The 26,604-nt window shown below is 47.9% G+C and overlaps 2 protein-coding genes across 5 annotated transcripts; one reads left to right on the top strand and one right to left on the bottom strand.

The window, feature by feature from the left end:
- Positions 1-264: 264 nt before the first annotated feature.
- LOC109773823 (chromatin modification-related protein EAF1 B) lies at positions 265-22,035 on the bottom strand. 4 transcript variants are annotated; one of them, XM_073510430.1, is made up of 23 exons: positions 21,614-22,035; positions 20,730-20,956; positions 20,599-20,653; positions 20,428-20,525; positions 18,874-20,341; positions 18,684-18,803; positions 18,305-18,565; positions 17,873-18,058; positions 17,614-17,694; positions 17,123-17,183; positions 16,480-17,048; positions 15,841-15,898; positions 15,522-15,715; positions 14,173-14,226; positions 14,019-14,099; positions 13,652-13,789; positions 13,224-13,340; positions 12,017-12,117; positions 11,664-11,879; positions 11,205-11,583; positions 1,891-3,343; positions 1,422-1,698; positions 265-1,267 (listed from the first exon to the last, which is right to left on the bottom strand). In XM_073510430.1, the coding sequence occupies exons 2-21, from the start codon at positions 20,816-20,818 to the stop codon at positions 1,958-1,960; spliced, it is 5,712 nt and encodes a 1,903-aa protein (XP_073366531.1). In that variant the 5' UTR covers positions 20,819-20,956; positions 21,614-22,035; the 3' UTR covers positions 265-1,267; positions 1,422-1,698; positions 1,891-1,957. The 4 variants fall into 4 exon arrangements, with proteins under 4 accessions (XP_073366531.1, XP_073366530.1, XP_020188128.1 ...); XM_073510429.1 differs by having other exon boundaries at positions 265-1,698; XM_020332539.4 differs by lacking the exon at positions 1,422-1,698 and having other exon boundaries at positions 265-870.
- Positions 21,903-26,456, top strand: LOC109773831 (uncharacterized). Its single transcript, XM_020332546.3, has 3 exons — positions 21,903-21,974; positions 23,807-24,915; positions 25,172-26,456. The coding sequence occupies exons 1-2, from the start codon at positions 21,903-21,905 to the stop codon at positions 24,692-24,694; spliced, it is 960 nt and encodes a 319-aa protein (XP_020188135.1). The 3' UTR covers positions 24,695-24,915; positions 25,172-26,456.
- Positions 26,457-26,604: the final 148 nt, after the last annotated feature.

The raw sequence follows: 26,604 nt of genomic DNA, 5'->3' as shown, positions 1-26,604 counted from the left end.
CCGTGTGATGAAAAAAAATACTTTAAAGTGCATTGAGAAGATAGAGAAGTACTCTTTTGTGAACAAATTTTAAACCCAATTGTACACTTTTCATCAGACGAAGAGAGTAGTAGTTAAGACTTGACTAATAGACTTCTACAATGAAAATTTTAGTTGGGCCTCTAAAATAAGTTGGATAGAGGTCAGTTTATTCTGAAAGCCCAAAAAAGCCAGAAAAAAACTGGCCTAAATCAACACCGCCGGTCACCAATACGTAAACAGCTGTTTGTTTCAAACGCAATAATACGTGTACACCTTTCGTGTGCACGCCTTTCTTCTTATTAATTAATCATATTAACTTTGCTACAAAATGCCATCCCAACTACTCACAGTCACAAGGAAAGTAGAAGTGTAGAACATACTTCACCGGCACAAAAGAAACCAAGCCTGCCACATCAAACTTGCAAGGCTTCCCAATGGATGGATTCTCAAAGAGAACCAAGTCATCGACAGCTGACCATGTTGCAAGAAGGGCTTGCGAGTTAGAACTTCTGGATATGGGGATGAAGACGTCCACGCCGAAGGAAGACTTTTGCATTCACTAACTTGTGAGCTAAATGCACAGGCTTATACAAAAGAAGACTGTTTCTACCAACATGGACCCCGTAGACAAATATACAGCTGGGCCCAAATTAGAGTTAGAATCCAACAACAAAAGGAATTCGCCGTTACAAGAGCTATCTCCAGCAATCTAGAACCAAGCTGCTTGCAAGGTGGTGCCAAAATGGAACAGAAACAATTATCTACCTGACATTGAGGTAACTACAATTAGCTTCAGAGTTAGGGGATGCGGTGCGCTATCATCTGAGCGGCTTCCACGGTACGTAAGACCTAGCAACAAGGCACAAAATTGGAAAATTGAAGTAAATACTGACAATCGCTTACTGAGATAAGCTTGCGATGAAAATACTCAGTTAACTTGAAGATGTCACTGCAACAGCATTAGCATGTTTTATATTCAAGATTCAAGTCCACTAACATAATTAACTTGGCCCTTGCTATCCAGATTCAAAAAAAAAAACAGTCAAGTTATATGTGCATATTCCTTCAAATTTATGAGCAAATTCTGTTACTGGATTATTTTTCAAAGGTGTAGGTCAAAAGCACAATTTACAGCTAACTAGCTATATTAGGCAAACTGCATAATAATTGACGTAATGCAGCACCAAACGTAACTGTTTAGGTCCAGTTCTTTTGGCCGATTCTCCCATAATCTTGAGAATCGAACCTTCACTCACCTTCTCCCAGAATCATGAACCTATATTTTTTTGACAATCCTAGCTATTTTCATCCTAACTAGCTAGGATTGTCAAAAGAATATGGGTTCAAAATTCTGAGAGAAGTTGGGAGAGGTCCGATTCTCAAGATTCTGGGAGAATCACCCGAAAGAACTGGGCCTTAAGCTGGTTTGGTGTACTTGCCTAGACCTATTACGTGTCAATTCCCCAAATTCCAATAGCAGAAAAATAATAGCTAGAAGAGAAATAAAGTGGGAAAGGAGAGAAAAACAAAGCAATGCCAAGAGCTCCGTCAATCTGCTGTTCATCGATAGACGAAGCTCTCTCTTTTTCATCTCGTGCCAGATGTAACAAAAGATTAGTCCTTTTTCCTTCTCGCGAACCACGGATTCCCCAAATTCCAATAGCAGAAAAATAATAGCTAGAAGAGAAATAAAGTGCGAGTGTTATCAGTTCCGTAATGGTTGATAAAACTTATTGTGCAGTTCACAAAAAAACATCTTGATGACATGTGCATGCATTGAAGGAATCAAACATGCTAAGGATTTGACAAAAATATCTTGCATCGCACTCACACAAACACCAAGGAATAACTTAAGGTAAGAGAGGATACCTGTACAGTAACTTTACAACAGAAAGCAATGTTCTGCAGAAGATATCAACCTGGAGTGATTATATCATCATCCTGCTCCCGAATTTGAAGGATGAGCATATAAACTGCCTTGAACATCAGGTCTCTGCTGCTGCTGCTGCTGCTGCTGCTGAGTTTGAAGTTGCAGCCGAGCCTGCTGTTGCTGCCGCTGGGTGCCAATAACATTTCCATGTATAGGAACACCCCCTGACATTTGCCTTTGCAGCATGCCTTGGTTAGGTGCTGACAAGAAAGCTTCATTTCCAACAAAGCTATCTTGAGGCGAGCTAGCTAGCTGCGAGGTCGAGGCAACAGCAGTTGGATCTTGAGATGAATCCTGTTTCCGATGTTGTATAGATGAAACACCTGGGCTACCTGAGTCTGTACTCCTTGCAACTGATGTAGACGGAATTACCTGATTGACTTGATCAACAGGCAACTCGATCCTAACATCGCTGTTCATATGGCGGTTTTGTTGCATCATCAATCTTTGGATATTATTATGTGATGGATTCATGTGCCGCTGTTGTTGCTGCTGTTGTGTAGCCAATTGCGATGATGAATGAACTGGAGCTTGTTGGGAAGCTAACAAGGTCTGGTTGGGAGAACCCTGTATTGAACCTTGATTACCAATATCTGATGATTGTATTGGTGACTGCGGTGTATGAGAAGCATACATTTTTGGTTGATTCCCAGGCTGAGGCACTGATGGAATCAATCCCTTATTACCAGTAAAATACGCTGGGGCCTGCTGCATCATATTTGTATCAGAGACTTGGTTTTTTGAGGTTGCAGGAATGCCGCTGAGTTGAGTACCATCAACTGAAGGATTCTGCTGCGTCATATTCCCTCGGCCTAAGCTCTTCATTAGCTTAGCTTGCTGGCTACCTTGATGCCGTTGCTGTTGGTTTTGTCTTGACTGCTGCTGAGCCTGTTGCTTCTTCTGCTTATGTGATGTACTATTGGCAGGCTGATTGGGAGGAACTGAGCTATCTTGTGGATGTTGCGTCGGGTGCTGCTTCTTATGCTGCGATTGTGAAGATGGGACAGCATTGACAGCAGATTGTGGCTGCGTTTGTGAACCATTCTGCACAGTTGGCACTGCACTAGCTGCAGAAAGTGGGTGCTGTTGTTGGGACATCATGGATTGTTGAATGTGTCTCTCTTTAGCTAACCGTGCATAAGCCTGATGCTGTGGGCTTGACTGGTTTGCCCCTCGGATATGAGAGTGCTGCGTATTTCCAAACATGTGTGCCTGTTGTGGCATCTGATGTGGTTGGGACTGCTGAACAGGAAATGACTGAACAGGTGAAGATGTTCCGGCATGGGGAAATGGTGTGCCACTGAAATGGATAGCCTGGCTATTCCCCTGTGGAACTTGCATCTGAAACTCCTGCACCATCATTTGTCTGTGCTCTTCCGAATTCTGGCCAGGCTACAAGAAACAGAGGTGTAGCATCAGCAATGCCGTACCCCAAAAGAAAAGGAGTTACTCCTATATTTAATCTTAGCTTTTTTTATTAAGTTAAATTTGATACCACAAGTACACCAGGTCAAGCAAACATCACTAACTGGGTCATACCAAAAGAATAAGAGATGCAAGTTGCTAAATGAATCACATTGTAATGAACCAATAGTATCTTACTCTCTAGCTGTGATATCCTTCACAAACTTCTAACGCACCATCTTGAAACGCACATCCAGGAATCACTTTTTATATACCAGAATACAGTCTTTTAGTTCATTCATAGTAGTCGATGAAAATTGAACAATAATATGTAGCTGTTGTGGACATTAGTACATTGCCTTAAAGCAGCATCAGATGTATTACAGACAGACAGCTGGCAAGACGTACAATTGATATGTGCAGGAAGGGACCGACTTGAACTTGGAAAGATGAGCTGGAGACAGGATTGGGAATGTTTAATTCGGAACAGCAAGGATTAGGTAGGTATGGATTCAGATACTCGTATTAGTGGGTTCCTAGTTAAGAGTACAACACCCTGGGTGTCAACCTATGTGTACCCAATCCCTCAGAGCCAGGCTGTCTAACTATCTCCACCACGGTAGGCGGGGACGGTCCATGGAGCTTAAAAAACCGACAGGGTCACCGGTTCTGTTTTTTTCCGGTCAGACCAGCAGTCCAGTCTGGTTTTAAAAAACTATGATGCAAACGACAGCAGAGCAGCCAACTATAGCAACTCTGGCGGACGTAGCAGCAAAGCTCGATACACAAAGAGCAAGCGCGAGAAGAAGCTAGAAGCACTGTCAGAGGAGCTGCCGCAGTGCAGCCAGGCACAACAATGATAGAGATCGACACAACAGGAGCAGCAGCAACATGCCCAAAAGAACCAGGAGTGACCACGATGTTGCTACGAGCAAGGCCTACAGCATTAGCTCCGGCAGCAGCAGCATTGTGTACAGAAAAATTCACATGCGCGACCGAACAAGTCAGTGTCCTGACGCGATGGGCTCTCGCTCTCGCTCCGCTCCCCTCCCGCCTAGCTCCGCGTAGCCCCGCAGCCCCCCTGCCGCTGTCGAATCCCCGCCGGTAGCCCACCTCCCCTCCCCCCAGCCCCTCCGCCGCCGCCTCCTGCCGGTGGCCCTCCCTTCCTTCTCAGCCCTCACCCGTCCCCGCCATGGCGTCTTCCAGCGCTGATCTCGCCGGCCGTGGAGCGACCCTTTCCGACGAGCGCGTGTCCTCAGGCGACCGCAGGCTCGACTCGGGGAGCGAGTCCTCCGCGCGCTCCTACTGCGAGGTGGCGCGCCGCCCCGCGGCTCCTCCCGCATCCCCGGCGCCGGCGCCCCCTGCCAACGGCTCTGCGGCGGCGATCCCCAGGCTGCCTGCTAAGCGCCGCCTCGGCCCCCGTTCGGAGGTGCACCGCGTCCCCAACGCCAACGCCACCAACGCCAGCACGGTCGACGCGGACGGGTTCCAGCAGCCACGGCGCAGGCACCGTCGCCGCCGCCCGCGCCAGGGCGCCGCGCCCAGCTCTCCACCGCGCCGTCCGCTCAGCCCCTCCCCTGAAGAGGTGGCTGGCCTCTGCTTCCAGTGCTTGGACCCGGGCCACCGCGTGCGGGACTGCACCAACGAAATCAGATGCCGCCGCTGCCCGACATCCGGCCACGACTCCTGTTCCTGCGACGCTCCCAGTCAAGATGAGGAACGCCGCCCTCGTGCCCTCTCGGGCCAGCCCAGGCCGGCGGCTGTGACCCCTCCCCGTCCTCTGGGCCCCCTCCTTCCGACGCCTACCCAGTCCGCGCCGTCACCCGACGCCCGCCCACTCGAGCCGGAGCGCGTTGTTGTGTCGCACACTGTGGAAATGGAGGAGGCGGAGCGGGTCCTGGCCCGCGCTCTGGTGGCCTCCGTCACCGGCAACCGCCCGCTAGTCTCTGCGGATGAGGTCGCCGCGGCACTCTACGACTCCTTCGGGCTGGTCAATGGAGACTTCACCGTGCACGCGCATCACCCGGAGGATTTCCTGATTCTCTTCGGCTCGCAGACAGCCATGGATCGTCTCGCCGGAGAGCACTTCATCCGCTCCCCCCGCTTCTCCCTCTCGATGCGCCCGTGGAGCAAGCTCGCGCATGCTGGCTTGGTGAGTTCAAATACCGCGTCGAGCTTGAACTCCGCGGTATTCCTACCCAGGCCTGGCACCTCTCCACCGCCGAGCATATTCTCAGTCGAAGCTGCTGGATCGAGCGTCTCCACCCCCAAACTCGCTCCCGCGACGACCTCGCCACGTTCCGCCTGTCCAGGCGCACGCACGACCCCACGGGCATCCGGCGAGCCGCCATTCTGGAGATCGTCGAACAGATTCCCGCACGCTCTAGCTCGGAAGCTCCGTCAATCAGAATTCTCACTTTCCCCATCACCATCTCCATCGTCCGCGCCGAGATGATCCACGCTGCCCTCCCCAACGCACCGGCAGGACAGGGCCCGGACCGCGACCGGGGCGCGGGCAATGACCACGACAACGGCAACGGGCATGGCCGTGGCCGCAAGCGGAGACGCTCAGAGCCGCAGCTCTCCGGCCGCGCTGATGGCATCGCGGTCGACTGTCTCGGCTGGCGCACCGGAGGCCTCACCTCCCGCGCGGACGGCGTCGCCATAGCGGCGGGCTGGCCTGCCGCGTCCGGCGCGGCGACGAGTACGGCCACCCTGCCCCAGAAAGGCATGCTTCCGTGGCCCGGTCAGCATGGGGCCCGCCGCCGTCGTCATCGAGCCAGAAAAGGAAAGGGTAAAAGGAAAGATAAGCCTACTTTGCCTGCGGGCCAGGCTCGCAGCGGTGACGGCGCCCCTGCGGAAGCGCAGTCTGGCTCGTCTGGGCCAGCTGGCGACTCGCCTGTGGCCTCGGCAGCCATGGACACGACCGGAATTTTGAATCCGGTGCCTCCCCCAGAGACCGAGGACGATCCCGCGGGGCCACCTGCTGCCTCTCCTGCCCCTTCGGCCTGTCGGGACTAGGCCGTGCTCAGCGAGGTCCCCAACTCGCAGCAGGCAGCGCAGACGATGACGCCCATCTTGTCGGGCCAAAGTGGCACCCCTCCCGATGCGGATCCTGAGGAGGCGCCAGATGCTGACCTGGTCGCGACCCCAGTCGAGCGCGTTGGATTGGCCAGTGCCGCGCCTGAGCCCCATGCCGCTTCTCCCACCCGCGCATCGGTGACCCCATGCAGGGACAGATCCACGTCGCCCACCCCTGCCCAGCGGGACCCGCAAACGCCCGCACAGCACTGCGCGGCCCCAGTCTCCCCCGGGCCCGCTGCGACACCCGCCAACGCCGGTCTGGCTCGGTCGGGCATGCATGTATCCGGACCCGGTCGTTTCGCCTCCCCGCCAATAATCATGCGCCGATCGCGCGGACCGGCTGCCACCGCCCGCCCCTGGACACTGGGGGACTTCCTCGCCGCAGCCACCAAGGAGCTGAATGCTACCCTGCCGGCGCCCGGGAAGAGGCCTCGCCGGCCTCTGACTTCACTCCTCGCCGTGGCCGATCTGCCTCCCCACCACGACCACGGCCGCTGCACCTCCCACGGCCGCTAGACGTGCGCAAGTTCAGGTCCTCCGCACGCTCGGAATCGTCGGGACTAACCAGAAGATCACGGCCGCGGAGATGAAGGCATACGACGATCTATTCGCTGCACCCATCCCGCTGTCCGTGCTGTCTGCCATGGCCGCGCTGGTCGATCGTGAGATCCCAGCCTGCCTGACAAGTCAGACCGCTGCTGCGGCGCACGTCGACCCGGTGTGCGCAACTTAGATCCTCCTGGACGCCGATCCCCCATCGATCCACTCTCTATGGATCACGGCCTCGAGATCATTGTATGGAATGTGCGCGGCCTCAACGCACGAGCGCGGCGCCACGCCATCCGCACGCTGCTTGACACCACCGGCGCCTCCATTGTACGTCTACAAGAAACGAAGATTGAGTTGCTTTGCTCGTCCATTGTTCTTGACACGCTTGGCTCGGAGTTCGACGATTACACATACCTCCCGGCGCTGGGCACGCACGGCGGCATCCTCCTGGCCTGGAAAAGCAGGGATGTGTCCATCTCTGACACCCTGTTCACCAACAACGCGATCTCGGCCCGCGTCGCCACGGCCGGCGGCACGCCGTGGTGGATCACCGTTGTTTACGGGCCACAGGATGACGTGGCCAAGGTCGCCTTCCTGGAGGAGTTACGCGAGATTAGAGCGGACTGCCACAGCCCGTGGATGATCTGCGGGGACTTTAACCTCATCCTCCGCTCCGAGGACAAGAACACGGACAACCTCAACAGGCGCATGATGGGCAAGTTCCGCCGCCTCGTCAACGACCTCGCGCTCAAGGAGGTATATCTCAACGGGCGACGCTACACGTGGTCGAACGAACAATCCCTCCCGACCCTGGTACACCTCGACCGAGTGCTGTGCACGTCGGACTGGGAGGACGGACACGGCGAATGCCATCTGACATGCCTGGCGTCCGTCGTATCGGATCACTCTCCCCTGCTGCTGGACTGCGCCCCCGCTCCCGTGCTGCACCGCAGGTTCCATTTCGAGGATCACTGGCTGCGCCTGGACGGTTTCCACGAGACGGTGGCCGCGGCGTGGGGTTCTGTTCACGAGCCCGATCCCTTCCGTCGCCTTATGTTGCGCCTCCAGGCCACGGCGCGATGCTTAACGAGCTGGAGTGCCAAAGCGGTCGGCAACGTGAAGACCAAGCTAGCCATCGCGAGAGAGCTTATCGCACGCTTTGACAAGGCCCAGGAAGACCGAATCCTCACGCCCCCGGAGGATTGGCTACGCAAACAGATGAAAATCTCGTACCTAGGACTGGCTTCCTTGGAACAGACGATTGCTAGACAGCGCGCCCGCATCGCCTCACTCAAAGATGGTGACGCCAGCACCGCCTTCTTCCACCGGCAATGCTCGTTCCGACGACAGAAGAACCGCATCTTCCGCCTCTCCGTGAACGGCCTGCTGCTCACCGACCACAATGAGATGGCCGAGGCTGCTTTCCGGCACTTCGACGCCCTGCTTGGCACGGCGGTCGAGCGCGACCACACGCTGGATCTGTCGCAGCTTATCGACGGAAGTGATCTTTCCGATCTTGATGCGGCCTTCTGCCCGGAGGAGATTTGGAAGGCAGTCAAACGCCTGCCCGCGCATAAGGCACCCGGGCCCGACGGCTTCAACGCCGAATTCCTTCACGCGTGTTGGAGTATCGTCAAGCAGGACTTCATGGACGTATTCCAGCAGCTCTTTGAGATGTGCGGCCGCGGCTTCTGCAAGCTCAACCAGGCACTTCTAACTCTGCTTCCGAAGCGCGCCGACGCCCTAGAGCTGCGAGACTACCGGCCGATATGCCTCATTCACATTGTGGCCAAGGTCTTCGCCAAGGCCCTCTCGCTCCGACTAGCTCCAAAACTTGACCACCTTGTCAGCCGCAATCAAAACGCGTTCATCCTCGGACGGAGCCTCCACGACAACTTCATGCTCGTCCGGCAATCGCTCAAGCTATTGAGCCAACTTGGGGCCCCCGGGTCATGCTCAAGCTTGACCTCACGCGCGCATTCGACTCCATATCCTGGCCATTCCTCTTCGAGGTCTTGCGCCAATATGGGTTCGGTCATCGCTTCCTCGAGTGGATTGCCATCCTCCTGTCCTCGGCGAGCACCCGGGTCCTGTTGAATGGTGTGCCAGGACCTCCGATTTGGCACAGAGAAGGGCTGCGGCAGGGCAACTCCCTGTCCCCGCAGCTATTCGTGCTCGCGGTTGACACCCTCGGACGGCTGATTCGACGCGCCCACGACTCGGGCATACTCTTGCCGCTGCACCCGCGGAGGCCTATTCCGGCTATATCTTTATACGCCGACGACGTCATGCTATTCTGCCATGCCACGGAGAGCGATATAACTGCGGTCAAGGAAATACTTGGCCTGTTTGGAGGAGCGTCCGGCCTCAAAGTAAATTACGCCAAGAGCTCGGCCACGGTCTTGCATTGGGAGCAGGTCGCCACTGAGATCATCACCGGCCTGGGCTGTACGACCGCTGCGCTCCCAGTCACCTACCTCGGCATACCCTTGACGACGCGCCGCCCGTCCGCCGGTCAGCTACAGCCCTTGGTCGACAGGGTCGCCGGGCGCTTGCCCACCTGGAAAGCATGGCTTATGAACAGAGCCGACAGGCTTGCCCTAGTCAAGTCGGTTCTTTGCGCGAGGTGCACCAGCTGCTTGCTTTTGCCCCCACGAAAAAAACTCTGCGGCAGCTCGAGAAGATTCAACGAGGATTCCTATGGGCTGGGCGAGCCGTCGCCAACGGCGGTCACTGCCATGTGAACTGGCGCCTTGTCTCCCGCCCCCTCGAGCTTGGAGGTCTCGGGGTTCGCGACCTAGAGCGCACCGGGCTTGCGCTCAGACTGCGGTGGCTATGGCTCTCGCGAACAGACAAGGGACGCGCCTGGCAAGGGCTGGATCTCCAATTCCCTCCGCACGCTCGTCGACCGAATCAAGGAGGAAGCTGGCTCCTGGGCTAAGGCCGGAGCGGCAGGTCTTAGAGTAGTCCTCCCCCCTACATGGGATGTGCACTGAGCCTTGTACCTGATTCTCGCTTTATTCGTCCTAGGACGACTGTAACTGACCCCCTACCTATTCAATGAAAAGAAACGCAAGGTCTTTTGCGTTTTCTCGAAGAAGAAAAAACAGCATTGTGTACAGATGTGACGTGTGATTCTGCAGCAGTAGCAGCAAATGGTGCCAAGGCATGGACTTCTGGGAGAAACGAAACCATGGTCGCTAGCCTGCAGCTTGGGGACAAGCTGCTTGTCCAGGAGGGGTGCGTTGTGGACATTAGTACATGGCCTCAAAGCAGCATCAGATGTATTGTGGCCAACCGGCCGGCCGGCAAGGTGTGCAACTTGTATGTGAGTTATGTACAGAAAGATACGCCCAATGAGATTCAAAGAGTCGGCTAGGGAAGAGTTCAGGAAGGATCCGACTTGAACTGAGAAAGATGAGTTAGAGACAGAATTAGGAATGCTTAATTCTGAACAGCAAGGATTAGGTAAAGTATGGATTCAGAGACACCCTAGGTGTCAAGTTGGGAGGTATTATAAATGTGCAGGTCATGTAAGGTTTGGAAATCAAGCAAGAATAACCAATATGATCTCACCCAAAATTATTCTCTAGTCTCAATCTATGTCTACCCAATCCCTCGCTGCCATGCTGTCTGGATATCGGCAGCATGGTAGTTATCTCATTGTTGACCAGCAATCACAACAGTAGCTGGTTTGTCATTCTTAGACATATAGGAGGCCAAGGAAGGAGCAGGGTGAAAGTGGTTTTAGCATAACTTAAAAGCTGGTTTGTCATTCTTAGACATATAGTAGGGCAAGGAGAGAGCAGGGTGAAAGTGGTTTTAGCATCACTTAAAAGAGCAAGTGTCAATACCCATGAAGTCTGTGGGCTTCTCTCCAGATGGAAAGGTAATACGGCCTGCTCAGAAAACAACCAGCAAACATTTGCTGCAGGTTGTCTGGGACAAGTATTGGCCTATATGGTAAACCAACCAGTCTTGGCAGTAAATGTTGGAAAAACACTGTTTTGTTTATATTGGCACTGTCAGAGATGACGTGTATGACCAGACAGTTGTTAAGGATCATCAGTTAACCAGTACATCATTTTAGGAAGAAGGAAAGACAGATGGCATGCATAGTACTTTCTACTAAAGTGCTTCTACTAAACCGGTCAGTGCAAAAAGGAGATACACTGAAATTTACATATCATAATATAATATGAAAGGGGATGCGTACCCGAATCATCTGCATCGGATCACGTGGCCTCAACATCGTATTTCCAGGGCCAGGTACAGAACCAGGGTGAAGATTTACCGAGTTTTGCATGCCTTGACCACTGGATAGCATGTTTCCAGATGAAACCATATTTCGCATTCCTGGGGAACCAATCCTTGGAAAACCCGGCCTTGCAACAGGTGCACATCGAGCAAGTCCAGTCATCATTCCCATACCATTAGCACCAGGCATCATTCGAACACCACGATCAACTCCAGCGGGCAACACACCAGGAACAGAAACTCCAGGCTGCTGAAGATTTCTGCCATTAACCATATGAGTATACTGAATTCTTTGTTGTTCGTCGCCCTGTAAAGAGGTAGGTCTAGGCACACCATACCTTTGAGCATACATGCAGAAACAAACATTAAAAGACAAATTTATTAAATATCAGCTAGAGAAGACAACAGGGTCATTTACCTAGCCGGGCCATTCAATGTTGAAGGTGATGGCAAACTGCTTCCTAGTACCATACCAGGAGAACCTGATAACCTTGGGTTCACATTTGAAGTTGGAAGAGCAGGACTAATTGAACCGTGATGGTTCGGAAGCGTTAACACATTTGTATGTGATCCCGGGTAACCAACAGGAAGTGCATCCGGAATTGAAGTTATTGTGTCACAAAGATCAAGTGGCCTATAAATGTTTTGAATTAGAAAGAAGCATAGAACACAAAATGACCAGCAGTAGCTGGATTAGATAAGAATACACTGAATAATATAGGGGGCGCCAATTAACATCTAAAAAGGTTAGTTTGAAGTGTATGCACATACGTCAAAATGCCACCAGAGAAGTTGCTTGTGCACACTTGAGAAAGTGCAAGAACATGAGAAGTATGAAGTGGATTTATTGGCTTAAGCTCCTGCATTTCCCCCTTAATGACCAAAAATGAATACACACATAAAGGACAGACAGAGACGAGAATCATGTCAGCAAGCAAATATTGATAATACTCAATGAGAACGATAAACAAAAATAACACAAAAATTACAGCAAATTGGAAGGAAACATCAGAAAGATTATCAGACCAACCCAAGTAGCAAGGTTTAATCAGGAATTACATTTACATTGAAAAGCATGCATACATTTCCTGTTTGGAGGAAATATCATATCGTGATCACTGTACCCAAATTGCCATACCCCTATGGCGTATCAGGGTGTGACTTGCAAACAACTGTTATGTGGTTTCAAGTGAAAATATATTGCTTCAACCTAGCGAAACCTAATCAAGAAACGGCGCAATATCGTCAATTTATATTTATACTTGATGTTCTTCCAAAAATGATCAGGGAAAAAGGTGAGTAAACTATGTAGTTTACTTAAGATCAGGATCAGTGGTCACCAGATTCCGCACAAATTTGGTGGCCAGTTTAGGTACAGAAAACTATAAAGTGAGACTCGGCAAACCTAGTCCTGCCCAGAAATAATCCTTATTTCAGTCAGAATCAGAAAACAAATCACAGAGGAAAATTATTAAGCAACTATTGCACTTGTGGCTGAACCAGAAAAAGGATAAGTTCTGTAATGGCAACTTTTTCCCCAAAATTTTGTTCATTTTACACAGGCAAGGGATCTTATAAATGTGCATAATACTCAAAGTCTCGAGCGTCTACGTGAGTGATGCCCATTTTGGAAAGAGAAAAACCTGGCTCGTGTGAGCCTGCGTGGCAAAGCCCCAGACTCGTGAAAGTATGGGGCCATTTTGACTCAACTCCACAGAGCGTCTAGGGGTATATATGATACATCAAAAGTAAATGGGGAGAGGATAGCCAATCTTCACAAACCTAAAATGAGGATCAGCATTCTCTGCATATCCAACAGCAGCAGATGATTGTCCTTACAGACAGTAAGGAAGGCATAAAACAGCATAGCAAAATTACCAGGAAAAGGAAACATGGCTACTACGACGAAGGAAAATGGCAGCTATGCCTCACGCAAAATCAAGTCAGTGAGAGGTTTTCAAAGGAAGATAATACTAACCTTTCTGCGACATGGATGCAATTTCTGCCCAAGGAATATTATTTTCTCAAAATGTGTCTTAAGAGTCTCTTCCTCAAACGGTCCTTGAAGGCGCTGAAACAGCTGTCTGGCGCTGCCCTGATATTCACACGAGGGATTCATAGTGTTAATTGTTCAAGAAATGACATTTTGTGTGCATCTCCGTGCAGCTTATTGGACAAGAAAAGGTGGCCTTATTCGTGAAATTTATAGCGATCAATAAAAGCTGAGCAGATTTACAGAAATCCTATAGCCACTAATCAAGGATCTAGCAGTTAATATCATTTCCATAAAAAAAGCTACTCCATCCGTTCCAAATTAAGTGTCGCTGATTTAGTACAACTTCTGTACTAAACCAGCGACACTAATTTGGAACGGAGGATAGGTATAACATAAATGAGAGAGCATACCTTCGGAATGCCAGGTAATGTGGATTGATAGTGTTGAGATGAGCCTGAGTCATCTGCGCTGTCAGCGCCATCACCAGAACTTCTATCCGTCAGAAGCTTGTGACGGTCCTTACACTCATCAGGCCTTCTATATATACACTGCAAATATCGGGATGGAAGAGTCCACCATTAAGGCATTAAGTAAGAAATTGATGACCAATGTTTTAAAGCCACCAGAATATGGTGAAAAATTTCATCCATATACAAGGAAGAAAGTAGTAATATTCAGCATTTCTAAAAAGAATTAACGTCAATCAATCATAAGTAAACGCTAGAAAAGGAAAATGGAAACAACATGGCTTAGATATTGCCTAAATAACATAATTACCTTCAGTTGGACAATGCTATTCAGTGCGTCGCTCACTAGTTCCCAGTTTTGACCCATATCATGTACAAGCACCACAAGAGCCTGGTTTTTTTTAAGATGTTAGCAGTTTTCCGCAAAATGTTGCAAGATCAAGTAATTTCAAACATAGAATAACCTGATCCTCGAAATTTGACCATGGACTTCCAGGACCGGAGTGGCCAGCAGTCATCTGAAAAAGAGATCAACATTTCAGTAAGTAGTTGATGAGCAAAATGCCAGAGCTGAGGTGTTGGCATGATAAATAAATATCTTGGCTCAACTAAAACAGTTAGGCTGGAAAAACATGAGGCTAAGGATCGGCTAAGTTTTGGCTCAATGTGGAGTCGACAGCAGCGATCTGACCAACAGATCAATATTTCAGAAAGTAGTTGGTAAGCAAAAATGCCATAGATGGCTGTGCTTGCATGCTAAACAATAATCTTAGCTGAAACAGAAAACGTTAGAAATAAAAAAATTGGCACAATTCAACAAGGGTCAGGTCAGACTGAGCTCATTTCTAGTTTAATTGAGCATGAAATCAAATTTGTGCTAATTTTGATCTCAACTGACCTTTGCTCAGGCTGGGAGCACAAATGATGAATATGCTAAATTTAAAGGTAAAAATCCTAAACATACTACTGAGCCAATTCAAGCAGCACAAAAGTTAACAATCATCCCTCTATTCACGCTGGAGAACTTCATCCAAGCCAGAAGCCCAGAATGTAAAATGAGGCAAGCTCATAATAAGCCTGGCTGTCTTTTCTTGAACTCAATTAGTTCCCAGCCCTAGTTGTGACATAAGGAAGCGCATTACAGTTCAGCAACCAATGAGAAGGAAAAGCTTCCTGGGATGTCTGTCTTTTCTTGAACTCAGTTAGTTCCCAGCCCTAGTTGTGACATAAGGAAGCGCATACTACAGTTCAGCAACCAATGAGAAGGAAAAGCTTCCTGGGTAATTGGGCAGTCCATTCAGTTACACAAGAGAACCAAAAGGCCAGAAACAAAAGAGGAACCAAGCATAGGATGAACTTAGTTATCTACTTGATAGTACTACAATCAGAAGTACATAAACTAAAAAAAAAAGGGGGGGGCAGCCCGGTGCATGTAGCTCCCGCTTGCGCAGGGTCCGGGGAAGGGTCCGACCACTTTGGGTCTATTGTACGCAGCCTTTCCCTACATTTCTGTAAGAGGCTGTTTCCAGGACTTAACCCGTGACCTCATGGTCACAAGGCAGCAGCTTTACCACTGCGCCAAGGCTCCCCTTCCAGAAGTACATAAACTATTAACATCAATTTGGTTTCAGCAAATAATGAATTCAAACTCAAATAGTTTTAATTGCTAACAAAGAAAAGTAATGCATGTGCAAAGAAAAATGGTTTTCATTTGTAAAGGAAAAGGCGCAGCACAGTAAAACAGTGTCTATGGCTATATGCAGATAAAGGTGCAAAACATATATACGACCAAAATGTCAAAACATACGAATACCTTCAGTGCTTTACTTTTTCTTCCACGATCCCGATTAGTGATGATCTTTATAATCTTCGTCGGGTTTACCATGTTACTCATTTGTGATGCTGCCGGAGAAGCCAGTGGGCCAACTGGTGTAAGAGCCTCTAATGAAATATCTGGCGCTTGATGTAACAGTTTACTCTTCTTAGAAGCATGCTGACCATTTACCACTGTTAATAGATCAGCATCTAACATGTCAGAAGTTATTCTCGTGCCCCCTCAAATAAGAACCAATAATTATCATGTTATATGCCGATAAAAATATGATGTCTGAAGCAGAGACAAAAAAAGTTACCAATATTCCCATTTGAATCAAACTGATTAGCCTCCTGTCTTTTCTTCAAATAATCCTTCTGGTACAGGAAAGAGACAGTATCCAGAAATTAGAGAAACTACATGCTTACTGTAGTTCTATTCAGAAATGTTTGGTGGTACTGAACTTTGGAGGCTCACAGTGCTGCATAGGGTTCACTACACCCTACAGTACTCTCTTAATCTCAAACTAGAATACACTCCATAACTCATAAAGGATGACTGAAAATCTGAAATCAATCAATTGTGTTATGCTATAGTTCACTTGCGTGCCTTCAAACATCATTTTAGCATAATGTTCACTAGTTTGTTGCTAGAACATGTATGTGTAGCCGCTTCAAAATGACTATGGGGCTATTTGGAAGAATTGTATTCCTTGCTGGAGTATCAGTATTCAGTTTGACTTTACAGACAGATTGACCAAGCACAACCTAATGGATTGACCGTAAGAATGTTGGCTGCTTAATCACATACAGCTAAACATAATACCTGCTCATATTGAGCAATCAAATCAACCTGAGGCCTAGGATCATGGGCAATGGCCTGAAACATAAGCAGAATAAACTTTCTCTACCAACCACAGTTCACAGAACAATGAAGAGAATTGCATTGAGAATCTGACCTTTCCAGACATCAAGGTATAGGACTCGGTCACACTTTGTGGTGCCTTGTACCCGGGGTGCTTAGGCTTTTTCTTCTTTTTAGACTTAGTAGACACCTCACTGCCATCATATATAAATTGTCTGTCAAAGTCAACAGTGGATTCAATATCTGCATTCTTCCTGGGGACAAAACCGCCTTGTAATGAACTTTGATCATCTTGGCAGGAGTTTGTGTCTCCACTAGAGGCATCTGTTTTACTTGTGAACTGAGGGGTTCCGGCAACACCAGCAGAGAATGGGCTTGCAACTCGCTGTCTAGCAGCTGTCCGTATGCGTTTTGTAGGAATGGAAAGGAAATCCGGAGGTCTTTTACTATTCGATAAAAATGGATGGTTTCCTGGCTTGCTCTCCGAGCATGGATCATAAGGCAGGTCAACACCATTATCATACGGCCTTCTGCCATTCATCCTCTGCTGTTGTTTCTTCTTGTGACTCGATTTCGATGCCAAGCCACCATCATATGTCTCAGGCAATAAATAAGTGTATGCCTCAGCTTCATCATCTTCATATGCATTTTCCCTATGTACATCTAAACAAAAAAATGAAACATTGATAAGAAGATTGCATCACGTTACAGGTATTGAGAAGGAGTGGTATATAAACCTGGAACATAATCGCATGTAGATGGCTCATAATCCTCCTTGTGTTCAGTGTTAACAAATTTCTGTAATACAGAAATAGTTAATTTGACAGTACATGGATACAAAAGAAGTTAACTTTGGAATATAGTAATAAATAGAATGATGCAAGTAGTAAACATGGAGACTTATATGTGTAATTCCTCAATTTATAGCATAAATGTTCTTGTTAGTGATTTAACATTGAAATGACAACTGGTAATATCAAATGTCCATTGAGCCCATAACACCAATTAATCTCTTGAAAGCAACAGAACACTAAATTTAGATGTGCAAGAATTTTGTACACTCCACGACTGAAGCAACTGAAATATTTGCCAGGACAAACACTAAGTAGATTTTGTTTGAGCAACAAAACACTAAATAGTTAAAGCCCCAATCACATTTTAACAGAACTCCCACAAGATGGAAAAAGGGCATAATTGCTGCTTTGGTGTACCGAAAGTATCATCTTACCTTATTATAAACAGATATACACCCCACAGACTCTCTGTATGTGTGCATTGCACCAGGGGCTACCTCATAAAAGAGATTTGTCTGAAAGATAGGAAATGTATCATTAACCAATATTTAGGCAAGTTATTTGTGCATGTTCTTCTCATACTAACAAAAATGGTACCAGGCTTTATTAAGTAAATCATATAGAATGAGATGGAATGCAAAAGGACGTAAAGAAAGAAGGAAATTGTCAAAACCATAGAGCCAGATAGATTACTTCTGAAAGTTCATCTGGCACTTTTAAAATGCCAAAATCATTTAGCCTGTCTGGAGTTGATGGTGCTTCAGCTAATGAAAGACACTCAGACACATTACAGTTGAACTCCAGAAACCGAAGAGCGTAACTCTGAATATAAGAGTGGTGAGACCACCTAGGCTTCTCTTGTTCAAAGGATTCGTCACCCTGTTCAAATTCCATAAATCACATCAACCTTGCACTTGCAACTTGCAAACATATCAAGCCTAATAAGTCTACAACAAAGTTTATGCACTTCAAAAAAATGACATGAAGCAACATTTGTAGCTATTTCATTCTGAGGCTACAAGAAAGCCAAAACCACCCTAGCCGTTACATGTAATACTCATCAGAATCAACGAATATGGAAAAAGAATATAAATAAATGATTAATGTTTTATTGATTTTTAATACCAGTTCTTTTTCTGCTTTGGTGCCAGCAAGCTTCATTTCTTCAATCCCCTTTGATTTCTCTATTTGTGACGCTTTAGGAATCTCACCACTAGTAGCTCGTAAAGTCTCAGCTGAACGCCAAAAATTGATTATGCCCTTGGCCAGAATTCTAGCAGCAGATTTCTGCTTTCTGTGAACACTAGCTTCTTCAAATGCTGCTCGGCCACTGGAAGCAATCCAGTTGCACATCTGGGCTGCAGCTGTACTTCTCCACAGACGCTCCTATTATATAGGATATAGTTAGGTTACATGTATGTAATAACAATGTTAAACAACAACATAAGAAATCTTACAGCTCATATGAGTGCAATGAAGAAAATAAGATCAGTTGAGGAAGTACCTGCATGAAATCATTTGCCATCCAAGCCATCTCCTCCAGAACAAATTCCCAGTGACTTTTCCGCTTCTTCTCCAAAGAAATATTGCAAAGAGCTTGTTCACCAGCTCTCTTAACGTTCAGCTGTCAAGTAATGACTTCCTTTTCAGTAACAAGAATACTGGCATAAAAGGAGAGCATTATATGACCGTACCTCTATAAACCGAGCCCTTCTAAGGATAGAATCTTCATATTCCTTCTTTATCATAATAGGATCTTCACATTCCTTTTCCGTAACTGTTGCATCATTTCGGCTACATTTTGTAACATCGTTGTCAAAGTTACATGTAGAATATTTAGTTGATAGCACAGGATTAGGCATATCCTCTGTGAGCGAAGCAGGGGGCACATCAACAGAAGCCAACTTATCGGAACCACTCAAAGCACTGGAACAGTTGTTGTTTCTATCCAAATCAGAACCTGCCTCCTTAGTCACTTTGTTGTGGTCAGAAGTAGCAGGACGTCCTGTATCCTTTTGCGTGTCAGCCACGTCGTTACAAACTTCAATTTCATCTTTCACAGCAGTGCAGACTTCTGGATGTACAAGAGTACATCCGTCAACCACAGCAGTGGGGCTGCTACGGCCTTCCAGTTGGTCATCTCTTTTGTCGTCGTTATCACCAGGTACTGTGTTACTCAAGCCTTCATCAGAATTTTCACCAACCTTCACTGATACAAAATTAGCATTTTTACCTGAATGCTCATCAGTAGTCTTGGTGGCATCTGTACAAGTTAGATCCACTTCATTTTCATTAGATCTAGCAGTTTCTATGGCTGGCTGCAGAACAGAAGCCTCATTTTCGATATCAACTGCATGAGCATAAACCATTCTTTTGTCAGAGCAGCTGATGTCTGCCTTTTCAGGAGTATGTGCTTCTCTAAAGATTTCGTTGTGTGTAGATGGCAAAGAAGCTGTCCTTGAAGAAGCTTCTTTTGTAATAGCATGAGGAGATTCGGCAGAAGCAGCTGCACTAGGCATCTGGCCACCTGCAGCATGCTGTGAATTATCAAACACGCTGTTTGATGAGATTTCGGGAGCTAGAGTAACATGTTGGTTGTTCGTTATTTCCTGTTTTTCTTCTAGCTTGCCTTCATGAATTGCTTGAACACTGCCCATCTTCACTGCCATTTGATTATTTGGCGCATTATTCAACATATCGTTACCATTTGAACTTCTCGGTATTGGAGCCGCACTGGATGAGGCGCCATGATCATCATTTTTTGCTTCTTGTACTACACCTTTTGCATCTTCCCGGTGAGAACTTAAGGGAGGAACTGGTGGAGACCTAATAGGCACAGTATTTACATTCTCCCTGCTTGACTTTGACCTGCGTCGAGCATACGCTTGGCTCTTTGCCCCATGGCGGAACAGACCAGAATCTTCAGCTTCTTTTGTGTTATTCTGGCCATCATTGCAAAAGGACATCTCGGGTTGAGGTGTGTTACTTCTTTTAGTGCCGCGTTTCACAAGTTTCTCCCCACCTATTTTGCTGGTATCTCCATATAAAAGCATAAGATTATCAGCTGTGTTGGCTTCACGACATGAACTTCCTGGTCTGCCACTACTATCAAACGAATCTCCATGAGGTGATGCAGCAAATGTGAAACTACCTTTTGCTTCACTGCAGTGCAAGAAAGAACTAAAGGCTTAAATCAACCAATAACAATGTAAGTGTTATCACATGACAGATCAGGAACTAATTATCACCTCATCACATTTTGTTCGGCTATCTGATCTGTGACAGAAGTGGACTGTACACTCAGCGACACTACATGTCCAAGTTTGAAATCCAAGGGATTGCCTCCCTGCATGATAGGTGAATAAACCAGGGGAAAATGAAAATGTACAACACCATATGATGATGTAGTTCGCACGTACCTTAACTAAAAACTCAAGCTCCCTCCTCCGTTCTTCACGGACATCATACTCCTGCCTGAAGTTTGTGTACAGAAAGGTATCAGGTATCCATCAAAAACGTAAAGTGAAGAATAACATGGTGGTAGATGTACCTCAGCTCCTCCTGAGCTTTCTCTATGGCCACACGGCGAGGGGAAGTTTTTGTGTCAGTGCTCAGACCACATTCAACAATTCCTCCCATAGAGCACGGCTCAGTATCCACTTGACCACAGAAGCAGGCTTTGCCCGTACATCACTACAAGCGCATTTTCTCAGAACTCCAAGCCATCAAACGAGCATGACCTCCTCACAAATTCGCAAGACACAATAAAAACCTGACCTGTAAACCGATAGACCGTCATAAACAACAAGATAACTACAGAAAACAATAATAAACAGAGCTGCGAACAAATAATTGATCATGTAAACCAGAATAAAATCAATCCATACTAAGAATCAAATTAAGGGGTTTTATAAGCACAATAATTGCCCAGCCAAATATGACATGCGTCATCCTCTGCCCAATGGAACGAGCATGCGCAACGACATTACAACCTTTTGCATTCGAACAAAGCACACATAACAACAGATGGCTATCCTGACCAGTATCCGTTCATACACAGTGCATGCCCTGCATAACTGGGCAAAACAAATATCACATTTTCATCTATATTCCACGTCATCTCACACACTTGGAGGGACACACCGTGCCAACATCCCAAACCACGGCGCAGTTCAACCCCACCCATGCCAACGACTACTGCATACACACTGCCGAATACATAGGGAAGACTAGCACGGGCATTCCTCCACGCGTAACACAAATGAAGCGCAATTCAAGAGCAACAGCACAGTAACGCCACTCGAACATGTCTACCCCCCCCCCCCCCCCCCCCCCCGCAGCACGGTGCCTACTCAACACCTCAATTGCGACCCTAGGCGACGGCGGAAGGCAGAAGGGTACCGAGACGGGCATTCGATGTAGCAGGGGACGCACCTACGCAGCCCGCACCGGGAGCTAGGGTTAGGGTTTGCAACGGATGAGCCTGGAAGAGACAGGTGGTGGGTCCTGGCAATAGGAGGGGCTCCGGAGGAGGCCACCGAAGATCTGTATTGCGGTATTAGGTTGCCGGAGGCAGTGGCGTCGACGGAGATCAGGGACCGGTGGATTGCTCGCGGGGCGGTGGGGGTGGTTCCTCGTATGCAGGCAAGGCCACAGGAGGGAGGAGGGAGAAAGGGCTGCCTCCGTGCGTGCGGGTGCGGGCGAACTGGTGCGGTCTGACCCGATGGCAAGGCCACAGGAGGGAGGAGGGAGAAAGGGCTGCCTCCGTGCGTGCGGGTGCGGGCGAACTGGTGCGGTCTGACCCGATCGGCACGGGATTGGGCTGGCCTTCGCGCGATCGGACTCGTTGGGGTTGTAATTCGCGCATCGCTCTTTTTTTCCTCTTTTATCTTTACCTACTAACTAGCAAATGTGGCCGTGCGTTGCAACGGGAGAAACAAATGCTTGCACGCCTCACCCATCCATGTTGTCGATTCTAATCTTTGCTGCCGTCACAAACGGTGACCAAGTTATCCATCTATTCAACAATGGTGGGTGGCCAGTTATACAAAACATTTGTAATAATGTGACCACTTGATGAAATTCCAGTTTCCACGCAAAACACGGAACCTTTGCGAGCGCAAAATGTGATCTCTACGCTAGATATGCGATTGACAAAGGGAGATGGGGTTTCTCGCGTCAGATAAGTCGTCCATTGCTATCCATGATGCTGACCTCTATCTTGATGGTGACAGCCCGGACGGGCGGAGCCCCGGCCATAGTTGAAACATGTGTTTGTCTCTAGCTCCTACACCAAGTTATCCATCTATTCAACAATGGTGGGTGGCCAGTTATACAAAACATTTGTAATAATGTGACCACTTGATGAAATTCCAGTTTCCACGCAAAACACGGAACCTTTGCGAGCGCAAAATGTGATCTCTACGCTAGATATGCGATTGACAAAGAGAGGGAGATGGGGTTTCTCGCGTCAGATAAGTCGTCCATTGCTATCCATGATGCTGACCTCTATCTTGATGGTGACAGCCCGGACGGGCGGAGCCCCGGCCATAGTTGAAACATGTGTTTGTCTCTAGCTCCTACACCACGATCTCCTTGACGTCCAACGTGATAGAGCCGGACCATAGACACCTGCAATTTTTTTGTATGCGCGTCATCTTTTTTTGCGGGAAATTCAATGCACAAAAAATCTAAAAACTATATTGAAAGTGAATATTTTTTTACAGCATATTAAAAGTGAATAGTTAGTGTGTATATTTGCTCGAGTAGTGGTCTGAGAATTAACATAATCATAATATAATTTCTTAGTCGGTACAATATGAGAAAATCATGTACCGTCGGGAGTGAGAAATCACACTATGTTGATTCGAATCCTTCCGCACAAATCCTCGCCTTCATTAATTAATTTAATTAATTCACTTATTTAATCAAGGCGTCATCTTGCATGTTCCAGGAATCCCTCTCCATCTTCCACTAATTAATGGACTCCCTTAATTAACTCTAATCAGCTGCCGATTTAATTCCAGATGCCCGGATCTCTCTCTCTCTCTCCATTAATCCAGATGCATCGGCCACTTATTATCCTCTCCTTATTAATCCCGAGGCGCTTATTGATTCTAACTCGTACTCATATATAAATTGGTGAAATTATAAGCAAAGAAGCGAGGTGGTACTATGTAATATATACAAAACCTCTTTATAGTTCACACAAGCATGATGTAGACCAGTTGGATTTATGTAAGGAAAACTGATGGCAGGTTGTGAGTTCGATCCCTTGTGGCAGCAGCTATTTTTTGCTGGATTCGTTGTTGGGCCACTCCGAGGCGTTCGCCGTGCTGACCCAGAGGCCCAAGCGGGCCCATGTACGCGAACTGTTTTTGACGACGTACGAAAATCCTGTAACAACGGACGGACGAAAATCTCGTAATGGCGGACCAAAATTAGGGAGGAAGCAATAGCTCTTTTATTATTATTAGGTAAAGATAAAGATAAACCAGCTATTACCTCTAGTTGTCCGTTGTGGTTGTTTTGCAAAAAGCCCCCTCAGTTTACAGGAAATCAACCCGCAGTCCCTGTTTTAGTGGCATCCAGAAAAAATGTTTGACTTTAAAAAAAAAAAACCTATAGGCATTTCAATTCAGTCCGCAGTCCTTTCCTTTCTCTTATCCACTCTACGCCGGCGGCTACGCCCATTCCGTCGTGCGCCGGCGGCCGCCGTGCCTCGCGCGGGAGGATGGAGTGCGCTCGCCGGGAGGATGGACGGCGCGGAGAGGCGCGATCGCTCCCGAGCTCCTGTGCCCACGCCTCGCGCCTCCTTGCACAGCTCCGGCGGCCACTCGCCACACGCCGTCGCCGGCGACCACAAGCAGCGACCGTCGCACCTCTACGCGCGCCACCCCGAGGCCCCAGCCACGCCGCGCCGCCGTCCTCCGCAATCCCGGCCTCCTCCTCGACCTCGCCTCTCCGTGCGAACAAACGGCGTCGCCGGCGACGGCCACGGCCACCGTGCTTGAGCTGACGGGCGCCGACCGCACGGGGCTCATCTCCGAGGTGTTCGCCGTGCTGGCCGACATGAGCTGCAGCGTCGTCGATGCCAGGGCGTGGTCGCATCGCGGCCGCCTCGCCTGCCTCGTCTACCTGCGGGACGAGGATGTGGCCGCCGCCGGTGTGGAGCGCATCGAGGCCCGCCTCGCCCCCCTCCTCCGCGAGACTCGGAAGCCAGCGGCGGCGCCGTGGCTGCCGTCCCCGCCGACTCCATCCCGCACGCCGACCGGCGTCTCCACCAGCTCATGTATGCCAGCGGCGACCAGGAGCGCGCATTCCCAGCTCCCTCGGTGTATGTCAAGAGCTAGGCCGAGCGCGGGTACTCGGTGTTCAACGTCCATTCCACAATCATCTCTTGTACAGTGGCTGAGGAAGATCCAGGAAAGCAAGAGCTGCGCAAGAGGGGGCAGGATCAGGAAGAAGCACGGTGATGGAACCTTAGCAGTAGACCAAATGCAGACATGTACATAAGGGGATCCGATTACGATTAGATGATGCAGACCGTGTCCTTGTCCAACAAAACTCAATCGAGTGTTTGACCCGGATTGTTCTTTTTTGCTATAAGAAGGAAGAGTACTACGCTGGAATCTCCATCACGTTAATTGTCGACGAAACATCCAATGTTTCCGCCGAGTTCGCAGCAGGAAGGAGCTCCGAGTTCGCCAATGTCTCCTGCGGCGTCTACACCAGAGGTATGCTTCTCCTTGAACCCTGATAACACGTTATGAGGATCCATGGCCTCTTCTTCTATTTCTTCAGTGCTACCATCTTGCTCGTCAGAGGAAACTGGTGCAGTTTCTGCTGCATCTTCTTGACACTGGTCCTCAACCATCTTGTTTTGCTCTTCGTTCTGAAGATCCATGGCCTCCTTTTCCAATTGTTGAGTGGGTACAACAGTTTCCATATCATCACCTAATTGGTTGCAAACAAAATTCTCATATGTTTCAGATACGACAGTTAAGAGCGTCACGGGAGGAAGAAGCTCCGAGTTCGCCGGAGGTACACAAACATCCGTCCAGCACTCCAATGTCGCCTACGGCATCTACACCAGAGGTATGCTTCCACTTGACCCCTGTTAACAAGCGCCGTGAGCAGAGTAGACATCAGCCAAGTCCAACATTTGATTCAGCCATGTATGCACAGAGTGTCAATCATCATCCAAATCCATACATTGCGTTAATTTTCAGACCCTCTAGGTGATGCTTTTTCATGTCTAGAATTGACCCTCGAGGTGATGCTTTTTCATGTGTAGAATTCAGCATGTTAGGCAAGAGTGTCAATCAATCTACTATAATATCGGACATGAGAGACCAGTCCAATTTTTCTTCACTACCTCGGAATAAGGAGCTCAAGTCTGTAGTAGCAGGACTCATAAGAAAATGCATTGACACATATATGTAGTAGAATCTGAATCTGTTAATCTGTTGAAAGATAAGGAATCTACTTGAAAGATAATGACAAGAGAGACCAGTCCAATTTTTCTTGTAAAGTGCATGTTGTTTAAACTCTTAAATGTTCATGTCTACCTCTGTTTCTTTCTCATTGAGTTTTGGTACATTTGGTATTGTTTGATATGCTATCTAATATAGAGTGTGTGGCCCCACTTCAGTTGTTCAATTATTTTTCACTTAGGAGCGGGTGATTGATGGGCCAATTATGCCAGTAATGTCCTTAATTTCAGAGAAGATGCAAAACAGATAACATGGATGAGCTTGAATACTTGCCGGTAGTGTAGCTTTCTGCTGGACCATATATTCTGCCCGGAGAAGTTTCAGTGACCGATGGAAGCTTTGATGTATTTTTTTCAAGCAAAAGTAATCGTCTATTACCCATGTCAGGTTTGGACTCAAATTGTGGTGCTTCTGTTGGCATTCCTTATCTTTTATGCCTGATGTGAGTCTTAGTGCTAATAAGAACTATTTTTTTCCAAATGGTAAATCTACCTTTTCCCCATCATGTGACTTAAAGCTAATCTATTCATGGTTAGTTTTCCTTCCTGTACAAAGGTCATCTGTTCCGGTACAGTTTTTCTTCGCTTTCTTTTACTGTAACATAGACAATGCTCACATGGTCGCAAATTGTAAACAGAGATGGAAACGTGCATACAGATCTCTCAAGCATGCAATATTTTTCCAGGGTGACAATTTTTTACATGGCTTTATATCTGAAGACACCCTTTGTTGGCTCTATTTGTTGTATATAAGTTATATCTGAATATACCTTTGGATGCTTATACCATAACTGATGGCCCTGTATAAGTTATATCTGAAGATACCTTTGGTGACCCCTTTCTATGTTCATTGGTGAATAATAGTGGAAAAATGAAACACTGAGACGACATAGAGGAACACTACTTGGGGCAGTTCAATGTTATAGAGGTC

Source organism: Aegilops tauschii, chromosome 3, assembly GCF_002575655.3.
Source record: "Aegilops tauschii subsp. strangulata cultivar AL8/78 chromosome 3, Aet v6.0, whole genome shotgun sequence".
NCBI classification, from domain to species: domain Eukaryota; kingdom Viridiplantae; phylum Streptophyta; class Magnoliopsida; order Poales; family Poaceae; genus Aegilops; species Aegilops tauschii.
The sequence above is the reverse complement of the archived record's forward strand: the minus strand, read 5'-3'. Positions and strand labels throughout refer to the sequence as shown.